The following is a 23,847-nucleotide window of genomic DNA, read 5'->3' on the forward strand; positions in this document are numbered from 1 at the left end:
GTTGCATATGAGTCCCTCAGTTGTCCTCTGTGTGAAAAGATGGATCTCAAAGTCATACAGTCATTGTTGGAAAGGGTTCAAAAACGCAAAAATGCAAAAAATAAAAAACAAAATAAAAAATAAAATTGAAGAATTTATGGGACCTGAAGAATTTCTACAGGACAACTCTCTTTCTCACACACACAAAACTGCTGTGCATCATTTAGGTAACAACACAGTATTAAGAATCAGGTGTATGTAAACTTTGCAACAGGGTCATTTTAATAAATTCAATGTCTTTTATGTGAAATATCTTATTCTGGTCAGTACTAAATAAAAAAATAACATGCATTTTGTATGATCCCTCTTGTTTAGGTAAAATAATTAACGTTTTGCAGATCTGCAAGGTGTATGTAAACTTTTGACTTCAACTGTAGGTCCAACAATCCAATCAAATGGTCAGATTTTAGGGTTAGCTTTAGTATTGGGCCTTCGGAAACATGAACATTTCACTCTGATTATAAAGTATTTAATAGTACTTTCAAACACACAGTCTTCACTGGTAAATTACCAATAAGAGATCATGTGTAAACAGGACCTTTAAAAAATACAGGTATGACGTCTACTCTGGGCCAATCATAACATTCTGACACAGATGGCGCATTTACTCCGCACTGTGTAGTTTGCTTTAAAGTCATCTAATACGATGTCTCTGGGACAAATGCTAGAGCTGCATGAATGTGAACCTTGTGAGCATTTACTCCTCCATGTTTACAAACACAATACTGGGAGACGCAGCCTTTAAGAGGTCATTTCTGGTTAATGATGTCAGAATTTACTGGTATTTTGAAAGTGATGTATGAATGGTGCTTTACTGGTAAAAAAGACAGAACGTCGTCGCTTGTATGAACAGCGCATTTTTGTATTTACCAGTAAAGTAGTTCCGGTAATTTTATGGCAATTTACTGGTATTACTTTGTAAAAGGTTTGTTGTTCCCCAGGACAAACGAAAGATATTGATCCAGGCCATACTTGGTAAATCGTAGTCACTGTAGGAGTCTAGTTTAGTTTCATCTGGTTTACTTAATTTACATAATGCATAACCCATCATTTGGAAATCACATTCTACCTCTGAATAGTCATGTGTTTCATACTTTAGTTGTTCCCTTCAATACAATTCAACCATATTTCAAAGACAACAAACACAAAAAAACATATTAAAAGTCCTACTCTAAACTTGAATACATTTTAATTGCCCCAAAACATTACAATCAGTTTTCAGTTAAAGGGATAGTTCACCCAAAAATGAACGTTCTATCATTGATTATTCACCTTCATGTTGTTCCAAACCTGTAAGACCTTTGTTCATCTTCAGAACACAAATGAAGATATTTTGATGAAATCCGAGAGCTTTCTGACCCTGCATAGACAGCTACGCAACTGACACGTTCAAAGCCCAGAAAGATGGTAATGACATTGTTAAAATAGTCCATGTGACATCAGTGGTTCAGTCAGTCAGTGGTCCTGATTACATGTCACAAGTATAGTAAAAAATGTCCTTTTAAGTGATTCTTTGGCAAGGGGATTAGATGTCAGGTGAGTCAGATTTTGGATGTCACTGAGAGGTGTCAAAGTGCAGATGATAGCAATGAAAAGCGCTAATGCAGAGGTCACACATGTTTGGGCACGTTGACTATGTTGTGACCACAGCTGCAAGGCTGTAAAGCAGGTTTGTAAGTGAAGAAACATACTAAGTTTTTAATTTTAAAGTAAAAAAAAGTCCTAAAGTAAAATCTTTAGCTTGAACCAGTCACGCAGGCAGGACTGAAAAAGATCTGTTCCGCAGTTTATGATATTTAGGAAAACAGATTAGCTTGGTTTGATGGGGAGGATCAAGTTTGATGCTTTGCATATCTGCTCTGTGGTGGCTCAGTTTGTTTACAGAATGATCTGATACGCCACAGGCCTCACTGTTTGTAGTTATTGATTTCCGTCAGGCCTTTTAAAGTTTCTTCCTGGAGGGAGGCATGGTTTTTCCAGCATGCATTCCTGGCCTGCTCCAGCCCTCTCAGGATCAGTCCTCATCCTACATAGTGACAGAGTCAGACACTGGACACAAGTTTAGCCGTGCAGCCACAAAAGCCACAAGTTCATGACAAAATGGAGAATGGAGAAGTTCAGCGAAAGGAGAAATAAATCAGAATTCATATTTTAGACCACACTGCATTTACTGGAACAAACTTTGTTGTGAACTGTCCTACTTTCACATGTAAACAGAAATATGCTACTAGTCAATTACTGTGACCTTGTTTTGCCAGTTGACAGCAGTCTTGCTATTGTTAACTAAAACTACTAAACATTGTTTTTGGTTATTGAAGCTGATATAAATAAAATATAAATATTAGATGAAAAACTTAAAAATTATAAATGTTACCATGGCAGCTAACTTAAGTTGTTTTTTTTTTGTTTTGTTTTTTGTTCTACTTAATTTATGGTTTTAAGGACTGAAATAAAGTTTTTTTTTCAAGTATTGAAACTATTGAAACTTAATTACATTATTATATATTTTTTACTATTTTAATTATGGTTTTAAGGACCGAAATGAAGTTTTTTTTTCAAGTATTGAAACTATTGAAACTTAATTACATTATTATATATTTTTTTACTATTTTAATTATGGTTTTAAGGACCGAAATAAAGTTTTTTTTTCAAGTATTGAAACTATTGAAACTTAATTACATTATTATATATTTTTTTACTATTTTAATTATGGTTTTAAGGACTGAAATGAAGTTTTTTTTGAAGAGCTTAATTTACTAAAATGAATGTAGGCTATATAGAAGTAATAAAAGAAAAAACGAATGAAGTGACAAAATCACTTAACAAATGTAATAAAATTTAAACTAAACCAAAAATAAAAACTGAAAATATAATTAAAAAAATAAATAAAATAAAAATAAATTATTGTAAATAAAACAGATTATTGTAATACGTTTTATAAGAAAATACAATTTCAGTCTCTCTCTCTCTCTCTCTCTCTCTCTCTCTCTCTCTCTCTCTCTCTCTCTCTCTCTCTCTCTATTTTTTTATTTATGGTTTTAAGTGCTGAAATAAGTTTTTTTTTTTTTAAAGACTGTTTAATTTATAGTTTTAAGGTCTGAAATAAAGTTTTTTTGATTAACTTAAACTACTAAAACTAAAATTCATTTAAATGGTAGACAAATAATAAAAGAAAAAACGACAAAAGCACTTAAGTATTGAAATAAAACATAAATTAAAACTATAATACAAGATGAAAATATAAAATGTAATTCAAAACATTAAAAATACTATATTAGATAAATGTTTTTTTGAAGTTGTAAATAAAATGGATTACTGTATTTTTTTAAAGAAAATACTATTTCAGTCTATAAATATGTACATTTTTCAAAATAATTTATTTATGCTTTAACTTAAACTACTAAAACTTAAATGAAAATGTATTTAAGATACATAGAAATAATACAAGAAAAAGACTTAAAATGACAAAAGCACTTAATGTAATAAAACCTAAACTAAAACTAAAATGTAAATATTTTTAACTATTTTATTTATTGTTTTAAGGATTAAAATATATATATATTTAAATTTAATTTACTAAAACTTAAATGAAAATTAATTTAAACTATATAGAAGTAATAAAAGAATAAACTAAAGTGACAAAATCACTTAAATGTAATAAAACTTAAACTAATCAAAAAAACTAAAACAAAACAAAAATAAAAATAAACAAAAATAAAATATAATTTAAATGTATCTATAAATCTATCTATATTTATCTATAAAAATCAATTATTTTTCTATATTATTTGTTTTTTTAATGATTTTTTTTATTTTTAAATAACTTACTGAAACATAAATGAACATTTAACATTAAGTTATATAGAAATAGACTAATAAAGTAACAAAAGCACTTACCAAATGTAATAAAACTTCAACTAAAACTTAAACTTAAATGAAAACTTAAAATATAATTCAAATTGAATTCAAAGTATTAAAAAAGTTGTAAATAGATTACTTTAATATCTTTTATAAGAAAATACTAATTAATTCGAGATGTATTTTTAACTATTTAACAAATGTAATAAAACTAAAAATATAATTGAAAATCAAATTCAAAATATAAAAAACTTTTATTTTCTGTAATATGTTTTATAAGAAAATACAAATGTTTTTGACGAAGAACTTAAACTATTAAAACTTAAATGAAAATTAATTTAAGCTATGTAAAAATATAAAGGAAAAAGTCTAATAAAATGAAAAAAAGCACTTAAATATAATAAAACTAATTACATGTAAATGTAAACTGAAAATATAATTCAAATCTAATTCAAAATAATAAAAATACAATAATAAATAAATAATTTCTCAAAGTTGTAAATAAAACAGATTACTGTAATATGTTTGTTTTATAAGAAAATACAATTTCAGTCTTTCTACTTCAAAATTAAATTTTTGAATTCAATTTGTTAAATGTGGTATGTGTTATTTATTTGTGAAACGTACTAGAAATTTCTAAATAAAAATGTTTCTACACTTTTTTCGTTCCAATGTATAAAAAAAAAAAAAATTAGGCTACATTTGTGGTCATTTTCTCTTCTGAAAACGAATTAGGATGGAATAATATTCATAATAAAATATCATATGATAAGTGGTAAAGTTTATTCCTCATTATACAGTTAATCCAACTGAATAAAATGCAACGCTACTCATTTCAGAGGTTGATACAGCCCATCAACATGGGTTTTATTGGTGCGTGAATAATTCTTCTAGTTAAAATTACAAGGTGTTTCGGTGAATTTAGCTTTTAAATTCTCCTTGCTCCGATTTAATCAGTCGCATCTGAATTTGAATAAGGGAAATGGATAGATGAGAGGATGGCTATGTATGAGGTTTCCTGCTGTGCCTTTCCTCTGCGTTAGGAGAAAGTAGACAGGTGTGTATGAGTGTGTGTGTGTTTTCGGTAAAAGGACTAAATGGATGGGGCTGAGTGCCGGGGAGGGAATTTTAGCCTCTAAGCTATCACTCTGGCATCTTACACAGGTTTAGAGAGGGATAAAGAGAAAAGGAGAGTGTGTGTTGAATAAATAAGCAGCAGTACAGGCCTCTGCTTGCTGTCGTCCTATAACCACGCTCTCTCTTTCTGGCTGCATTCATGTGCATATTTCATATTCTCACTTTATGTCCACGTCAGCTTCATGCACAATTTATATTTAGAATGCATTATTTTTTGCTTTGTTTGACTGTTATCATATCTGGATGTGACCTTTGACCCCTCATCTACTGCCTGTGACTGCACTCCAGTTGAGTTTAGTGGCTATTCTGGTTTTGCAATTGAACAGCTAGTGCTTTTTTATTGTGTGGAAACGAACATTTTTGACATAATTATTTATGATAATTGCTTAATTGCTTTTTTTTGTTCCAGAGGGAAAGAAGGTTTTGAGTAACATAATAGTTGGTAGATGGTGACAGATTTGTTGCACTTTATTTTTTAAAATTACGTTTATAGTACATGATTTGTAAATGGAATCTTTTTGGCAACAGTGTTTTAGTCAAACACTTACATTAAAACAAAATGTAATATAAATGTAAAACAAAAAATTAAATTAAATTAAATTAAAATACATGATCTCTAGATGGAATCATTTTTATCATTTTGGCCACATTGTTTTAGTCAAGCATTTTTTTTTAACCTAAATCATCAATTTTAATTGTTGAAATAGCCAAATAGAAATTGCATAAAAACAAATCAAATAAATTTATGGAGTAAAAAATAAAAGTAAATTAAATCAATTAAAACTTATTGTAATATAAAAGTGAAACAAAAAAATAAAGTTAAATTTAATTAAATTAATGTAAAATACATGCTGTATAGCCACAGTGTTTTAGTCAAGCACTCCATTTTATTTGTAAATGTTTTTTTTTAATATAAAATAAAATAAAAACATAAAAATGTATATATGAAATGTATATAAACATTAATAAAAAAAAATTAAATTAAATGTAATATAAAAGTAAATCAAAAAAGTGAAATGAAATGAAATTAAAATAAAATAAATGTATGGAATGGGAAATATAAAAAAAAGTTAATTAAATAAATGAAAACAAAATGTAATATAAAAGTAAAACAAAGAAGTAAAGTAAAAAAAAAAAAAACTACGATTTTGTGAAATAAAAAAATAGAAAAAATAAAAGTTTATTAAATAAATAAAAACTAAATGTAATATAAAAGTACAACAAAAAAAGTAAACTTAAATTAAAATAAAATGTAAATTAACATGTAAATAAAAAATAAAAAACCTAAATCATCCATCTTAATTGTAAGAAATCCAAAATAATTTTTTTTGAAAATAAAATAAAATAAAATAAAAAAAGATTTTTTTCAAGCCATTTTAATTGTAAAAGATACAAATATAAGTTTTTTTTATAAATTGCATAAAATAATAAAATAAAAATGTATGAAATAAAAAAATATAAAAAATGAAAGTTAACTAAATAAATTAAAACAAAACGTAATGTAATATAAAACAAAAAAATAAAGTAAAATTAAATTGAATTAATGTAAAATACATGGTCTGTAACTAACTGAATCATTTTAATTGTAAAAGATCCAAATAAAAGTTTTTAGAAATTGCATATAAAAATGAAAATAAAATATAAAATATATCAAAAATAAAAGTAAATAAAATTAATTAAAACAACATTTAATGTTAAATTCAATTCAATTCAGTTACATGATCTGTTGATGGAATCATGTTGGCTACAGTGTTTTACTAAAGCACTTCTTTTTTTTTTTTTTTTTTTTTTACCTAAATCATTCATCTTAATTCTAAAATAAAATAAAATAAAATTATGGAATAAAAAATATAAAACATAAAAATAAATAAACTAAATAATTACAAATAAAAAAATTAATTAAATTATTGTTAATTAAACTATTAAATTATCTATTTGCAAAGGTATCCAAAGGCCAAATGGTTGTTGTTGTTGTTTTTATTTTGTCAGTGAATAATTTTAGTATTATCTCCATTTGCGTACCATGAATGAAATGTTTACTATAGCATTAAAATGTTTACTTTTCGCAGGTGGTTTTCTATCCAATTATGTGAAATTGTTCTTAGAGTGAGAAATAGTTCTGATGTGTCCACTGTATATAACAGCACACAAGGCTGCAGGCTGTTTCTGTCTGGGCAGCTGGAGGCGAGTTAGAGACACATTCACAAGAATGTTTGCTGCAGGTCAAGAGTGCTGCTTTCTGCTCTTTTGTTTGCTGTCTGCTGAGGAGGTGTGGAATGCAAACTTCACAAAAGCAGGGGAAAGAAAAGGGAAGGACGACGAGAAAGAAAAAGAATATGTGCCTTTTAATAAAAGGAGGCGAGCTCACAGAGAAAGACAGAAGAACGAAAGAGAATGGAAAGTTGTAGGAAGTGGGCAGACAGATGAGGTGAAGGGAAGAGTCCGCATTTGAGTCTGGAAGTGTTCATTGATTTACCGGCTCATTAAAAAAATTGATCCTGCGCGCTAATGATTTCAGGCACAGCCGCACTGGTAATCATCAAAATAAACACCACACTGAGAACTCCTCCCTCGAACGGACCCAAAGTGAGGTGGAAAAAGCTGTTGTGTTTCTACAGCAAGCATTTTCCACATTAAGAACGGGCTGTGCTTCATTACAGGAAGTCTAGTCCTCTCTTCCTTAACAATTGAATGTTTTCGTCTTTTTTAAGAGGTATTAAGTGTTTTTTTATGAGGTCAGTGCAATTAAAGTGAGGGGCTGGGCCTGTTTTTTCCCCCTGCATTAAGTAGTTTATAATTGCCCGCCTTTGAGCCTTTGGTGCTTGAACTGTCGGAAAATAAAACTAATGAAATTAAAGAAGTTAACTGCAATTTCAGGTGTTTTCTAGGCTTGTAAGTCGTTTACAGTATTCTAATCAAATCTACACTTATGTAGAGTTGCCTCAGCACAATCCAGACCACCTCCTTGCACACACACACACACACACACACACACACACACACACACACACACACACACACACACACACACACACACCCACCCTTCATCCTAAAGATGACCCCTCAATAGCTGTGACATTTTTTTCTCCGACACTTGACGAATGATCGTGAGAAAATCTGTCTGAGAACTTACCCAGGAGTTAGGAAGGACTTTGATGGTTGTTTACAAATAGTTAATAATTAAAATAATTAAAAGGGAGCCCCAGGTATTAAGACTTGTATGGCTTAATTATATTAATATAATGTAAATATTGTCTCTTACTGAAATATATGGTAGAAACCCAGATTGACGTTATTGTAAAAGATCCACATTGTTTTATACATATTTTGGACTACACTCTTAAAAATAAAGGTTCCAAAAGGGTGTTTTTTTTGCAGTGATGCCATAGAAGAACCATTTTTGGTTCCCCAAAGAACCTTTCAGTTAACAGTTCCTAAAAGAACCATTTTGATTTCTTCAGATTTTTTAAATTTGAAGAACCTTTTTCAACTATAAAGAACCTTTTCTGCATTTTAAAAAGGTTCCATGGATTTTCATGGTTCTTAAAAGAACCATTGATGCTAATAAAGAACCTTTATTTAATAATAAAGTTTAATAATAGTGTATGGGGGGGCACCCTTATTTTGATGATGTAAAATGGTTGCACTTTGTGCTACTGGCGCTACCTATTGCTATTTTTATCGCAATTCGGAAAATAAAATACTGATACGATGACCACAGCTACTAAAAGAGTTTACAGGTGGTGATGGATATAAGCGTAGACTTATCGATTTTTCTTCACAAGGAGTCTAAACGCACTCGGATATCGAGTGAAATCAGCTCTGAGAAACTCTTCTAGTGGCTGTGGTATCATGACAAGCGGCACATGTTTACTTCCTGCCAGGATGGCATCTAGCGTTTCTTCTCTCTGCCGTTTGTAAGCTCTTTTAGTAACTGTGGTCTACTAAAAGCCTCAAAGGCATCATGGCTAAAGTGGAGAGAACAAAGACTCTTTTTTATTTTTTTATTTTAGTTTTATTCATTCACAGGTTTTTTTTCTCCTCTTCTTATCGCTAGGAATGCAGTGAAGTTGCCAGAACTAACGGTTCTGGCTTTTTAACTCGCAGTTGCAGGTTTGTATCATACAATTCTGATTAAAAAGGTCAGAATGGTGAGACAAAAAGTCACAATAACCTTTTTAAATTTTGTATTCAGTGGCAGATTATTCAGATTGTGCCACACACACACAAAAAAAAGGAATGCAGTGAAGACTTACATCGCTTCTCTTGTTGCCCTTCAACTGTAAATTACAACCAAAAGCTGCACAATATGGCATCGTAGTAGTAATTTATTTTCCAAATTGTGTTGTGGTAAAAAATAGCTCACTGAGTGCAACCATTTCATGTCATCGAAATAATGGCGCCCCCCAAAATCCAAAATATGTATAAAATGATGTGGATTTTTAAAATAATGTACAACTTGCATGGGTTTTTACTATATATTTTAGTAAGAGACATCATTTACAATATATTAAGCCATACAAGTCTTAATACCTGGGGTTCACTTTTAAAGCAAAAAATGCTTTTCTTTCTTTGATTTTTTTTTTGTCTTGTTTCCAGCTCAGATATCTAAAAATTCCTAAATCAAGGAAGAGTTTCTAGACAAGTATAAAGTATTGTCTTGTTTTCAGAAAAAAGAGTTTTTACTTGAAACAAGCAAAATAATCTGCCATTGTGGTAAGCAAAATAATGTTGTTTTCTGTTTGAAATAAGATTATTTAGCTTGTTCTAAGCAAAAACTCATTTCATTTTGACTTGCTTTTTTCTGAAAAGAAGACGTTAATTTTTACTTGTCTAGAAAATCCTTCTTGATTTAAGAATTTTTAGATATCTTGGCTGAAAACAAGACAAAAAATCTAAGTACGAAAAGCATTTATTGCAGTGTGTCTATTGTAGAATGATCAAAATAATGCTTACCAAATAAATGCATGAAATATTTTATTTGTTCATTTGTTTGCTTGTTTAATTATCTTATGTGAAAACAATTTGCAGTAAGATTAAAGACTGGAATACACTACGCAAATTGTGATATACGATGGCCACAGACTCAGATTTTTTTTTTGCTTCAGACTATGATTTCATCCAGTTGGAGGATATTGTGAGTTTTAAAAGTCTGTTAAAGTCTGGTAGTGTATGATCCTCAGTCGTTTTGCTCTGTGACTTATTACAAAGTCGGCAAGTGTATGATGCTGGTTATTTTAAGATCTGTTAAGTCTTGTAGTGTATCCATCTTTTTCTTCCCGTAAGAGTGGATGTGGGCGTTTGTAAATTTCATCCTGCTATTTTTAGCTGTACAAAACAACTTGTTTTGCTGCTTGATATTGCAAATTAGTGTGTCTTATCATATTATTTTAATGTATGATCTTAATTATGAACACACTGGTTTGTAGTGCAAACTGTTTTACCATTTACTGCACATTGCTATTCTTCTAATTTCCCTATATTGGCTAATGAACTAGAAGTCTCGCCCACTTTCAAATAGAAGGTTGAAAGAGGGTTTGCATTTACGTTACGGTTTGGTCAGTTACTGGGATACGTGGCCATATTGGCGATACTCGGATGTAAACAACAGCATAGATTGCACGGTTAATGTACTACTGAATACATTGCACTGCTAATTTACGCTGTCTAAACCACGAACAAAAAAACATGTAGAAGCTGCTAAATCATATAGAGAAGGACTTAGTAAGCAGGAAAGGGCACAATATTTTGACAAGCTAAAGTTAATAGGTGGTAAAGATCCGTACAAGCAGTATTAATTTAGGATATTAGCCTAATATTTTACCTACCTGACCGGAAATGATAAGAACAAACACTATTGTTGTCAAGATACTTGCCCTGAAAATCCTGGTTTAGTTTGGCCAACCACAAACACAAATTATTTCCTTACCCAGTTTTTTGCACACTTCTCTTTGATTTGTTGTAACTTTTGGCAGTCTAGTAGTTTTTACTGGTCAGACTGATTAGTCCAGCCCAAAACATAACAATAATTGAAGTTTTCACCAACAATAATCAACAAAATATGCGAGTTTCATTTCAGTTCAGTGGCATTGTGTACGTTCAGTGCTGGCAGTTTGGCCAATTGTCATGAAAACATATTATAGTGGCTAAGGAACCAGAAGTCTCAGCCATAGGTTTACTTCTGCGTTAAACAATAAGGTAGATGCAACATTTGATGGTAGAGTGTCTGTCAGAGACAGCTGTAAAATATAAGATGAAACAAATTAGGCGTTTTATTTGTGATTTAATCTGATAGGAGCATGCATGAGGGAGTTAGGCAGGCAGTGAGAGATCTCCGAGTCTGCAGTGCTGGAGGGAATCTGATGTGGATCATACGTTACCATGGGTGCCAGTCAGTAAATCATTGGTCATATAGAGCTGACTGTAGACATATCCAGGAGTGTTTCTCTTAGCTAGCTCCCTCTCATTGATCTTTCCTCACATCATGCATATAAAGCAGATATGTAACAGTGGGAGTGCACAGAATGTCTGTCATACATCTACAGCTCAATACAGTACCTTTGACAGCTCTGCCTTCAAGGACACTGGGCATGCTTGTCAAATCAGCACTTATGTGATTGGTTGAGAAATCAATTTGAGGTAGTGTTGTTTTTTTGGAAACATAAATGTGACCCTGGACCACAAAATCAGTCATAAATAGCATGGGTATATTTGCAGCAATAGCCAACAATACATTGTATAGGTCATAATGATCAATTTTTCTTTTATGGCCAAAATCATGAGGATATTAAGTAAAGATCATGTTCCATTAAGATATTTTGTAAATTTCCTACAGTAAATATATCAAAACTTAATTTTTGGTTAAGTTTTGATTCTTAATTTGGACAACTTTAAAAGCGATAATCTTAATATTTAGATTATTTTGCACCCTCAGGTTCCTGAAGGTGCTGTATGTACATGTTTGACTTTACTTAAGCATAAAAACATCAATGTATTTGCAGATATTTAGGTTTTTCTCAGAAAAACAATGCTACAGCCAGTTAATCTACTTTGAAACCAATAGTATTTTGACACCCCAGGTTGCCAGTTGGCAAAAAACACAACATGTTGCAGCCCTGGAAGCCAGCAAAAAATTGGGCAAGACACCTAAAAAAGCCTCAGCATCTATCTAAAACACTTTATGACCAAGACATAATAAAACACGGATAAATCATCTTTACTTACAACTTACAGTGTGTAAGGCTCGTCGCCTTCCATTGTCAATCGCTCTCGTTTCCCTATGCGTGTCCCCAATCTGGCAACCCATGTGAGTGTTCGGACTGCAATACCCATTTCAACCACTAGCAGTCAATATTACATACTGCACTTTATGGTTGCTATATTTGCTTAATTTAAGTAATTTATCAATACATTCTTTAAAATTACAAACACGTATTACTATTTACATCTGAGTGCAGTGAATTATATAACAGGATTAAGTTCTCAACGGGTGACAAGACTCCCATCGAGAAAAGATTAATATCAAAGACATTTTTTCACCTCGAAATCCCTCAAATTATGTTTTGGCAGCAGTGGAGACTCAGTCGCTTTATTACTTTGAAACATCAGATGCATATTTTCCTTTTTTGGACAGGTTTGCTGACCTGTCCCAGCATGTTACACTTTTGTGAAGCATTAAAGAAAACAGTTGTTATTCCAAGAAGTTTGGATCACCCTTGCTTTCTATTTCTGTGACTGATGATTATATTAACCTCTATTTTGTTATTCCCGGCTCACAGGCAGGAGTATCTCACCTGCGTCATTCCGCAAGTTCTTCTCTTATCTGAGGTTCTCTAAAATGAAAGTCTCCAATCTGTGCCATCACTAACTCATGGAGACTCTGCAGGAAGGGACGAGTGTAGATGAATACAACAGATACGCAAAAACACTTTACTCAAGTCCCCGTCTCTGATATGACCTCAAGACGTAAAAAACAGAGCAGTGGAGCCAACATGGAGACCTCTGAGGTTCTTTATCACACTCTCTGGGTGGCTGTTCTGTTGTTCCTCTTCAAGGATATCTCGACTGGTTTCATTCCCTGCCAGCTCTTATATCTGCTGTAAGTTTCTGAAGTGCTACACGAGACTAATTTGTGTCAAATCACAGATGTGCTTTAATGTAACTGCGTGGTGTGCCATATGGTCCATGAACCCTAAGAGAAAACAGAGGCGGTCGCATTTCAATGATTTATGCAAACAGAGAAAGTGCCAAACGCAACATGAAGCCTATAAACACAATATAAATGCAAAGCTCTCTATTTTTGAAATGAGAGAACTTACAGGCCTTTAGTGCATGAATTATGTGTTGATCGACACTCTTACTCTCAGCAAGGTCTTTTCACAACTTAATCCTTAACATATGGCTTGAAGAGTCATTGGTTTTGATGACTTTAAGTTTCCAGACAATTACTCAAATTTGAGTAATGCATTTATATAAACAGCAGTTTCAAAGTCATTGCTGCATACAGTATATATACGTGTTCCTTAGAAATGAGAAACATTCCCATTTGGGCAGTGAATAGGGATTGAGTATAAAGTGATTCTTCTTGTCAGAGCTGAGGTCGTTTTCAAATTCAGAGACTGCTTTTGGCCAATGGAGTGGGTCTCATGAAAAGAGAGAAGTAAAGCTTGTTTCACTGAGTTTTTAAAGCCAGAAGGAAAGAAAAATAGCAGAAGAACATTAGTATTCAGTGTGCACCTTGTAAAAAAGAAGTACACTTTATAATACTTTCAAAAGAAGTATTTCAGAAAGAATTCTGTTTGAACTATATGCAATGCTTTCAGATATTTAATTGTATGTTAATTGCAATTTGCTGAACTTTACAATGTTTTTGAACCACTTAAGTAGGACTTAAGAGCACATCTTTAAAGTAATAATAATTTGTGTTGTCTTTGAAATATGTTATATGAATATACCAGCAAACTGAAATATACTTCAGTATCATTTCTACTAAAACTTTGTATGTAAAAAAAAAAATGCGTAACACTTTTCAGTAAGGTGCTATTAGTTAATGTTAGTTACTATATTAAAGGTGCCATAGAATGCATTGATGCAAAATTTTAAATTGTTGTCTGATATCTACATAGAAGGTATATGGCATAGGAAAGGGCAAACATTCTCCAGAAATGGTTTTACAGGTCCATTTACAACCCTAGGATATGTCCCTAGAATAAAATGGTCTGTTATTACCTTATATGGAAGGTTCATGAATAATAATGATGAGCTCTGCTCTGATTGGCTGTTTCATAGAGCGGCTCATTTCAGTAGCTCTCACATGGAGGAAAATATATATTTAATCACGAAGCAAGCATGATGAAAGATTAAAAAACAATGATTTGAAATGTACTTTAAAGTACAGTACTTTTAGGCCTGGTTTCACAGACAGGGCTTAAACTAAAACAGAATTAGGCCATGGTTCAAATAGGACATTTAAGTAAATTTTATAATTGTGCTTAGAAAAAAACATTACTGGTGTGCATCTTAAAACACAGCTCAGACTTACATTTTAGTCTAGGACTTGGCTTAAGCCTTGTCTGTCAAACCGGGGGTTAATTTGACATTATATAGTGCACATTTCATCATTTTTTTTAAATATATTTGTATGATATAAAGTGCACATTCATGTAAGCATTCAATTAATTACAGCATTATAGTCTAGTGTTTATTTGCTTTTATTTATCTAGTTGACTGCGCTTTTTTTTCGTTGTGTGGAAAAGAGCTTTTGCACTAAAATAAGCTCTTCTTCTGGGAAAAAGGTCATATGACCTTTGAGCAACTTGAGAATAGATGATGACAGACTTCTCAGTTTAAAGCAAAATATGTGTGACTCAATTGGACAGATGGAATTTCGACATGTGAATGAGTGCTTTCTGCTGCAAACGTTTAGACAAACCCTTTCTGTATCAGTAATCATGCAAAATAATGATCAAAGATGCATTATTTTTGAGAAGTAGCATTCAGAATCCACTTGGTGCAAATCTGAGGAGGAATGTGCATTAGTTTATATGGGCATGAGGTTTCGGTGTGAATAAGGAAAGAGAATAAGGGATGAAAGTATCCATCTTGAGACTGTCCAGCATCTAAATCAGTCTGACTGAAACTCACTGCTAGAATTTGGAATGTCTCACATTCTGCTTAAATGTCCAACTTCATTCTTAGTAACTGCCTGCTAAAACCACAAGGAATGCAGGTCTGACTTATGAGAGCCGGACTAAATTGAGGTGAACGTCTGTGCGAGAGTATAGAGTTTACGCAAAGGATCAGCTGAGATCTGTAAAGATATCTGAATATCTCAGAAGCTCTTATGTCTTTTGTTCCCTTTGTGCACTTCCCAAATCCATCCCATGTTTATCTTCACACCCACAGGGTGGATTATCACTGTGACTAGATTGTTTTTATGAATCTAAGAAAGGCTCATTAATCTCTTTGTATTGCACAGAGGTTTTAATTTTGTTCAGTTCCCCAGAAACCACACACTGTTGATGGACGTTTATAATATTCAACACGAATAACATGTATTAATCAGAAAGATACATATGCAAAGTGACCTGAGAGCAACATGCATTTCCTGTGAAAAGACAAATATGTACAAGGCCATGCTGTGAGTGGGCTGCAGGATACAACAGAGAGCGAATGAAGAAAAGAGAGCTTGTTATGTTTCATAGGGTGTCCCATATGCTTCCCCCAATCTTGTTTTCAGTGTTTTTCCCCCAAGGAGGATCAAGAGCATCACTTTTCTTACTTTCTTCTATTTCTCTTCGAATTTTATGAGCGCTGGCTCATCCACAAAGGTCTGTCATAGCCTGGGTTATGGTGATGTCAGCTCCATTAATTACTGTCAATTAGAGGAATCTATCTCGTAAAGGCTTGTCAGTCTGCGAGTCCAAACCAAAGCCGCAGTAGAATTTTTGGCCGTAGTGCTTCAGCAGCCCTGCAAACTTTACAGGGAGTATAAAAAGGATATTTGTGTCAAGAAAGTAGGCCCTGGTGGGCTTTCCCTTTTTTATATGCAAAGCATCTCAGCCTTGCCATGCAAAAAAGCACAGTGTCATGCTAAGACATGATCTGCCATGTGGACTTTTGATATGCATTTTAACACTGATATCTAATGATGTGTCAGGATAAATACTAGTGTCGTTTGGAGGGGCCCGGGGCTGCTGTCCACCTTGTTAGTGATCATGGAGACATGATCTTGTTGCAGGAGTTGCTGGGGGTGCATTGTTAGTCTGAGAGGAGAGAGATCAGCCGATAACCTTTCCACTGTTCCCACTACGCTTCATTAACTGACCAAAGGTGTTCAAGTTCTCATTCTTTTATTACTATGAAGTTCAAGGCTTGATCACCTACAGTTGAAGTCAAAAGTTTACATACAGCTTGCAGAATCTGCAAAATGTTACATATTTTAAGCCCAAAAAATGTGGGATGATACAAAATGCATGTTATTTTTTGTTTAGTACTGACCTGAATACGATATTTGACATAAAAGACTTTTACATATAATCCACAAGAGAAAATAATAGTTACATTTTTTTAAAATTACCCCTCTTCAAAACTTTACATACACTTGATTCTTAATTCTGTGTTGTTACCTGAATGTCCCACAGCTGTTTTTTTTGTTTAGTGATAGTTGTTCATAAGTCCCTTGATTGTCCTGAAAAGTTAACCTGCCTGCTTTTCTTCAGAAAAATCCATCAAGTCCTAGAAATTCTGTGTTTTTCAGTATTTTTGTGTATTTGAACCCTTTCCAGCAATGACTGTATGATTTTGAGATCCATCTTTTCACACTGAGGACAACTGAGGGACTCATATGCAACTATTATAAAAGGGTCAAACGCTCACTGATGCTCCAGAAGGAAACACAATGCATTAAGAGCCAGGGGTGAAAACTTTTGAACGCAATAAAGATGTGTATATTTTTCTTATTTTGCCTAAATATATTTTTTTCATCTAGTACTGCCTTTCAGAAGCGACAAAAGATACTCACATGTTACTCAGAAGACAAAATAAGTAAAATAAAAAGTTTTTACCCCCCGGCTCTTAATGCTTTTGACTTTTGTACGGGGTCATTTTTTATAAATTCAGCTATTATTTTCTCTTGTGGACTGTATGTAAATCTCTTTTGTGCGAAATATCTTATTTAGGTGAATACTGAATAAAAAAATAACATGATTCCTCCTATTTTGGTAAAATAATTAACATTTTGCAGATTCTACAAGGTGTATGTAAACTTTTGACTTGTATGTCATTTATTCATTCATTATTTTGAATTTTTAAGAAACGTCAAGTAAAACGTGTTTACACCCGTCTTACATAATAAAAAAAACAACTTCAATATATGTGACCCTGGACTACAAAACCAGTCTTAAGTCGCTGGGGTATATTTGTAGCAATAGCCAAAAATACATAGTATGGGTCAAAATTATAGATTTTTCTTTTATGCCAAAAATCATTGGGAAATTAAGTAAAGATCATGTTCCATGAAGATTTTTTGTAAAATTCCTACTATAAATGTATCAAAATGTAATTTTTGATTAGTAATATGGATTGTTAAGAACTTAATTTGGACAACTTTAAAGGTGATTTTCTCAGTATTTTGATTTTTTTGCACCCTCAGATTCCAGATTTTCAAATAGATGTATCTCGGCCAAATATTGTCCTATCGTAACAAACCATATATCAATAGAAAGCTTATTTATTGAGCTTTCATATGTTGTATACATCTCAGTTTTGTAAAATTTTACCTTATGACTGGTTTTGTGGTCCAGGGTCACATATATTCTTTAGAATGTTTGAGTAAATATTGAGTACATATTGATCTGAGCTTGTTTACGCTGGGTGAAATATAGTCTCTGACTAGTTGGAAAGTAGGCCTAGTTCTTCAAAACTAGTCTTTAGTTCAGCCTTAGAACAGTACTCTCTCTATGTATTTTACAGGCTACATTTTATATATATATACATATATATATATATATATATATATAAATATATATATATATACACATTACAGCAACGTCACAACACATCTAGTTTCTGACACGTGTCCTCTGGAGGCATCGTTAACCATCGGAGATAAACGCATCATTGGAGGGAGAGGAGGGGACGGGGGAGAAAGTTTGGAAAGGAGTGAGAGGAGGCAGAAACTGAATGAGAGGGACAGAGCTTAGCGGTCTTGGAGGAGAGGAGGATACTCACAGAAAAAAAGCCTCTCCATCTTGTGCAACTACAGACCGGGACCGCAGCAGCACTTGCTTCTCTCTCTCTCTCTTTACGCTTATGGCTTCTGGGCTTTCTCAGTCGTAATCTCCCGGTTGTGTGATAAAGCGCTTGAGTGGAGGTAACGGGTCCTGAACATGAGGCGGCTGAAGGAGACTGCGGTGTGCGCGATAGTGCCGCTGCTTCTCTCTCTGTGCACCACAACGACGCATGCAGGTAAAGTAGCTTAAATTTAAACTTAAACAATAGTTTTCAACAGTGCTTTTTATTCTCAAACAAATATCCTTTTCAGAATTTGAAACCTTGGCGCATACTTATTTCCTGTGCACTTGTTGCAGATGTTGCGCAAAATGTTTTGTTACTGTGTGAATTTGCGGTCGTGTTTTTCACCCTAATCATTTATATCGAGCTTTTATTAATGTGGGGCAAGCTGGAGATAACTGTTCTATATGTTCCACCGGTTTGAACTTGTTCAGAGACTTTCAGAATGACTGACAGCCACTAATACGCTTTTAAGTTTCCTAAATGGCCGGTTTCCAAAACACTCTACTTTAGTTTAGACTGCATGTTTATTTCCCGTGATTTATTCGGTGCTTTGCCAGCTGTGTTTAGTGTTTAAACATAGATTCAGTTTATTTAAAACAATTTATAGGCTATAGCTTTCGAATAGTATTTCTTATAATGAAAGTTACTTCTTTGAACTGAGTTTGGTGGGTTTTGTTTATTTTTTTTTTTTTGTTATAATCAAATTTACATGTTCTAAAATGTTTGTAAACCCCATCACGACCCTATTTAACCCCACCCTCTTTTCATTTAAAAAGTTTTTACTTTTTGAGTTTGTTACTCAGTCCCTTTATTGTGTAAAAAATGTCAGTCTATGCACTGTCTGCTCAATATTTCTGTATCCAGACAATAGAAATTATTTTTTTTTAAACTTTTGGTTTGATTTCAAATTATACTTGATATAGTTCTGTCATTTAACATCCATTACCTTGAACAAAGCAATACATTAGTTGTCACCTCAGGAGGGTGATGGTCATGTGTGACAGTGATTTCACCCCCTCTAATAGCTTAAACTGATGGTGTAACAATTCACAACGCTTCCAATGGTCCTCTGTTTTTCCTTTATACCCATTTTAATTGCTTTCATAACTCTTTTGTCTTTGGTATGCTTTATTAGGTTCTAATCATTGATCAGGTGTAGTTACCTGACTCACATAGTTGAAATAGTCAAGGATGAAATTCTCCAGCAGACTGTCATGTTTGAGTTTACTTGTGACCCATGTCAGTTTGCTGTGAAACAGTTTAACGTTGGCTTGAGATGTAGGTGAATGAGTGCTTACTGACCTACTCCAGTAGATTAAAATTCCTCTTGGGCAGTTAGCCAAATCTGCTATTGAACAAATGCTAGTATACATGTCAACACTATAACCCAGACCAGCCTGTATAGATGTAGGTAGTTTCAAGTAAAAACTTCGATGTCAGCAGTATTAATGTACCCTGCGCAGTAATTTGTTAATTGTGCAAAAATGGGGTGGTCTTTAATGTATGTGACATGCATGAAAAGTATTAAGCAATGCATTACATATTCATGCTGCTATGTTTAGTGTGAAAAGGTCAGTGGCATGTTTATAGTGATTATATATAGACAGCATATGATCACTGCCTTTTCTGAGCACTGTTTAGTGCAGGGTTATTATAGTACACTAAAACTAAAACTGAAACTATAATTAAAACCAGTTAACAGATAAAACATACAACTTTTTATTTGGCTAAAATGTAACCAATGTTTTTAAAATTTATAGATGAATAAATAAGCTTTCCATTGATGTATGGTTTGTTAGTATAGAACAATGTTTAGCTGACATACAACGATTTGAAAATCTTGAATCTGAGGGTGCAAAAAAAAAAAAAATCAAAATATTGAGAAAATCATCTTTAAAATTGTCTAAAAGATGTTCTAGTAATGCATATTACTAATTGAAAATTAAGTTTTGATATATTTACGGTAGGAAATTTACAAAATATCTTCATGGAACATAATCTTTACTTAATATCCTAATGATTTTTGGCATAAAAGAAAAATCTATAATTTTGACAAATATACCCTTTAAGATTGGTTTTGTGGACCAGGGTCACAAATTACAAAAACAACGAAATTACTAAAAAAATAACTTAAATTAAAATGGAAAATATAAAATTAAAACCTGATTCAAATATTAATGAAACTATAATAGCAACTCAATGATACTAAAATAACAATGCTTTTAAGTTACTGATGCTCACATGTCCCTTTAAGTGAGGCACGCAGGCTGTAAACCTACAAATAAAGTTTTAGAATTTTCTAAACTTAAGCAAGTTTATTATTTTTTAGATCACTATTGAACTAAGCAAAGTGACGTTAGATCATATGACTTCTTGCACAGACATTCAGATGTTGTTGCTTTCATTAAATCTCAAGATGCTGAAGAACAAAACCATCAGGTTTTACAAACTTGTGCAGTTCTTGAGTGCTGATGCCACTGAAGTAAATTAGATACAGATAAATTAGTAGGTTTTATATTTGCAATGAATTTCTTGTATATGTTGATCAGGTCGGAGAAGTCAGACTTCCTTTTAAGTATGATGGGCATCTGCGCAGATGCAGTTGCAGTTGCAGTGGTATCACTCCTGTCTGGTACAGCAGTGGATTCTGATATGACAGAGCAGGATGTGGTTAGTTGAGTCAGCTGTCGGGTATCTCCATGACCGCCTCAAGAAAGTCTGGCGTTAGTTTCATGTGTTTAACTGCAGGACTTTGTAGCCACAGTGTGTTGTGGTGTCTGACATGACGAACAAAGGAATTTTTTTTCTGTTTGTGATTCTTTGGTCCTTCTTCCTCCCCATATTTATATCCAGTCTATCTGTCCCATCTTCTTCAAAGGCTTTGAGTTCTGAGAACTGTGGGAGGACTCTTTCTAATGTTACTTCTTCACTTTATGGTTATCACGTGTGCCTGGTCCATGCTCAATCCTCACCATTCACACGGCCTGTTTGGGAACTCCTGGAGCAGAGCAGCCATGCATGTTCTTTTTGATCCCACTGCACAAACAAATATATGAAACAGTATGGATGAGAATATCTGAAGACAAGAGGCCAATGAGGATGGGAGATTCCATTCAAAAGAGCCCTTTCTTTCTATAAACAGACATGCCTCCCTGCTGCTGAGGAACTTGGGCCATCAGTGCTGCTGTGTGAAATGTGTCCTCCATCCAGAAACAATACAAACATCTGGCTCACAGAAGCAGAGCTCCATCCTATTTTCTATATGGCCATATACTGTATTTTGCATCAAAGGCCTTGTGATCTTTCAAGAGGAGCATGTAAACCTCTTCTCCCCTGCTGCTTTCCACCAAAGTCCCCAAGATAGTTACTCTGTAAGCATATTTGTAACTACCTGGGAAACTATTTCTAGTCATGGAAGTGCAGCTCCTATCTGTTTGAATGGGGGAAGAATGTTTGTCAAGATTACGCTTCAATAGCATATGTGACCCTGGACCACAAAACCAGTCATAAGGGTCAGTTTTTTGAAACTGAGATTTATACATCATCTGAAAGCTGAATAAATAAGCTTTACATTGATGGTTTGTTAGGATATGCCAAGGAATTGGCAGAGAAACAGCTATTTGAAAATTTGGAATCTATAGGCTTTTAAAGTTGTCCAAATGAAGTTCTTAGCAATGCATGTTACTAATCAAAAATTAAGTTTTGATGTATTTATGGTAGGAAATTTACAAAATATCTTCATGAAACATGAAACACTTAATAACCTAATGAGTTTTGGCACAAAAGAAAAATCGATACTTTTCACCCATACAATGTATTTTTGGCTATTGCTACAAATATACCTGTGCTATTTAGGACTGGTTTTATGGTCCAGGGTCACATATTTCAAGTCAGAAATAAAATCTAAAAACAATGGTAATTAATGTTCAGAAGCTATTCCAGTAAATGCTCGTTCTAGAGCAGGGTTGTCCAAACCTGTTCCTGGAGGGCCACTGTCCTGCAAAGTTTAGCTCCAATCCCAAATAAACACACCTAAAACCAGCTAACCAAGCTCTTTAGACTCACTAGAAACTTCCAGGAAAGTGTGTTGGAGTTGGCTGAAGCTAAACTCTGCAGGACATTGGCCCTCCAGTAGCAGAATTGGACACCCTTGTTCTAGAGTAAAGTAACTTGCAGTTGGTTCTTGGGACCAATAATAACTCTTTCCTCTCATTTTCACTCTTTTAAGCAACAATAGTGATACCCTGTTTGATCTGATTATGAAATTTAATTAGATAAAAAAACATTGTAATCAAAGCGATTGCTATCGGCCTATCATAGATCAAGTAGATAATCAAACAAGATTTCCGCACAACTAGTGACACCAAAGGGAGCTGCAAAATTCCCAAACACTCCAAACTCTAGTCTTACATGTTTGATGTTCGGTCAAATGTATTGCCTCCACCTGGAATCACACCATTGGTTGAGTCAGTGTTGAGCCACTTAAACAAAAGCAATATTGAATACAGCACACAGCCACAGTTTTTAGGATCTTTGAAAACATCACATTAGCAAAATGTAAATATTTCTTGTCTATTTTTAATAGCATAGCATGGCTGTATGAAGCACAGCTCATACATGCTGTTTCTATCACCGTTTTTATGCACATTTCACAAACGTGTGATGGAAACACCAAATTTCCGAAAAAAAATCCCTTATTTTGCAAAAAAGTTTTCACGCTCGCTTGAGGTGGTTTTCGCAAAAACGCATTAATGCAAAAAAAAGAGAGATGGAAACGCATTTGCCGAATATCATGTGCATCAAAAAAGTCCAACCTGATCTCATGACTAAAACGTACTTGTGGGAACTTTTCCGCAAGGCGAGGAATACGTACCGCCATGTACATTTCGTAACATATTCGATGTGAAATGTCCACTGAGTGGTCCAAAGAATGTTAGTTTTTTCCCCTTGAAGAGATGAACGTATTTATGGTGTGTTTCTGTGACGTTGGTTTTGTACGTGTCACCGCAGTTCTGACTTGAAATGTCCGTTGAGTGACGCTATAAGACTAATGCTCCATGACGCTTTAAACATCTGCATTACACCTAAACCTACTTGGTAGTATGAACAAAAGTGGATGTGAAGTAAAAACGCAATCGTAAGCATGCCGTTTTAGCTTGTTTGTTGATCTTTCAGCTCTTTCATTGTGAGTCATGTTTCTCACGAGATTCATACCCAAGGATACCGCATCCTAAGTCCAATTCCATGCCGACTGAGCTACTGAGAAAACTTATGTCCAGAAAGCGAAACATATGGATCTGTCATAACTGTGTACTAAAACGATTACAAGTGCTCAATATTTTAGCAGTGGTATGTCCTTATTGGTATGTATTTCGCATACTGCAAAAAAGTTCCCACAGGTACGTTTTCGTCATGAGATCAGGTAGAGAAAGTCATGTGACTTAGCATTATGGAACGGCATAATCTGACTAACAAACAGATCGATCTCATTGCACAGGATCTGAAATGTTGTTATGA

At 33.4% G+C, this 23,847-nt stretch overlaps 1 protein-coding gene across 1 annotated transcript in view; it reads left to right on the plus strand.

The window, feature by feature from the left end:
- The first annotated feature begins 18,362 nt into the window (after nt 1–18,362).
- The window catches only part of col5a3a (collagen, type V, alpha 3a), a 77,048-nt gene continuing 71,563 nt past the window's right edge, over nt 18,363–23,847 (plus strand). The window contains exon 1 of the mRNA XM_073838159.1: nt 18,363–18,501. Coding sequence (XP_073694260.1) covers nt 18,423–18,501 — 79 coding nt within the window. The 5' untranslated portion in view covers nt 18,363–18,422. The remainder of the gene's footprint in view (nt 18,502–23,847) is intronic.

Source organism: Garra rufa, chromosome 1 (genome assembly GCF_049309525.1).
Source record: "Garra rufa chromosome 1, GarRuf1.0, whole genome shotgun sequence".
Classification (NCBI taxonomy): Eukaryota; Metazoa; Chordata; class Actinopteri; order Cypriniformes; family Cyprinidae; genus Garra; species Garra rufa.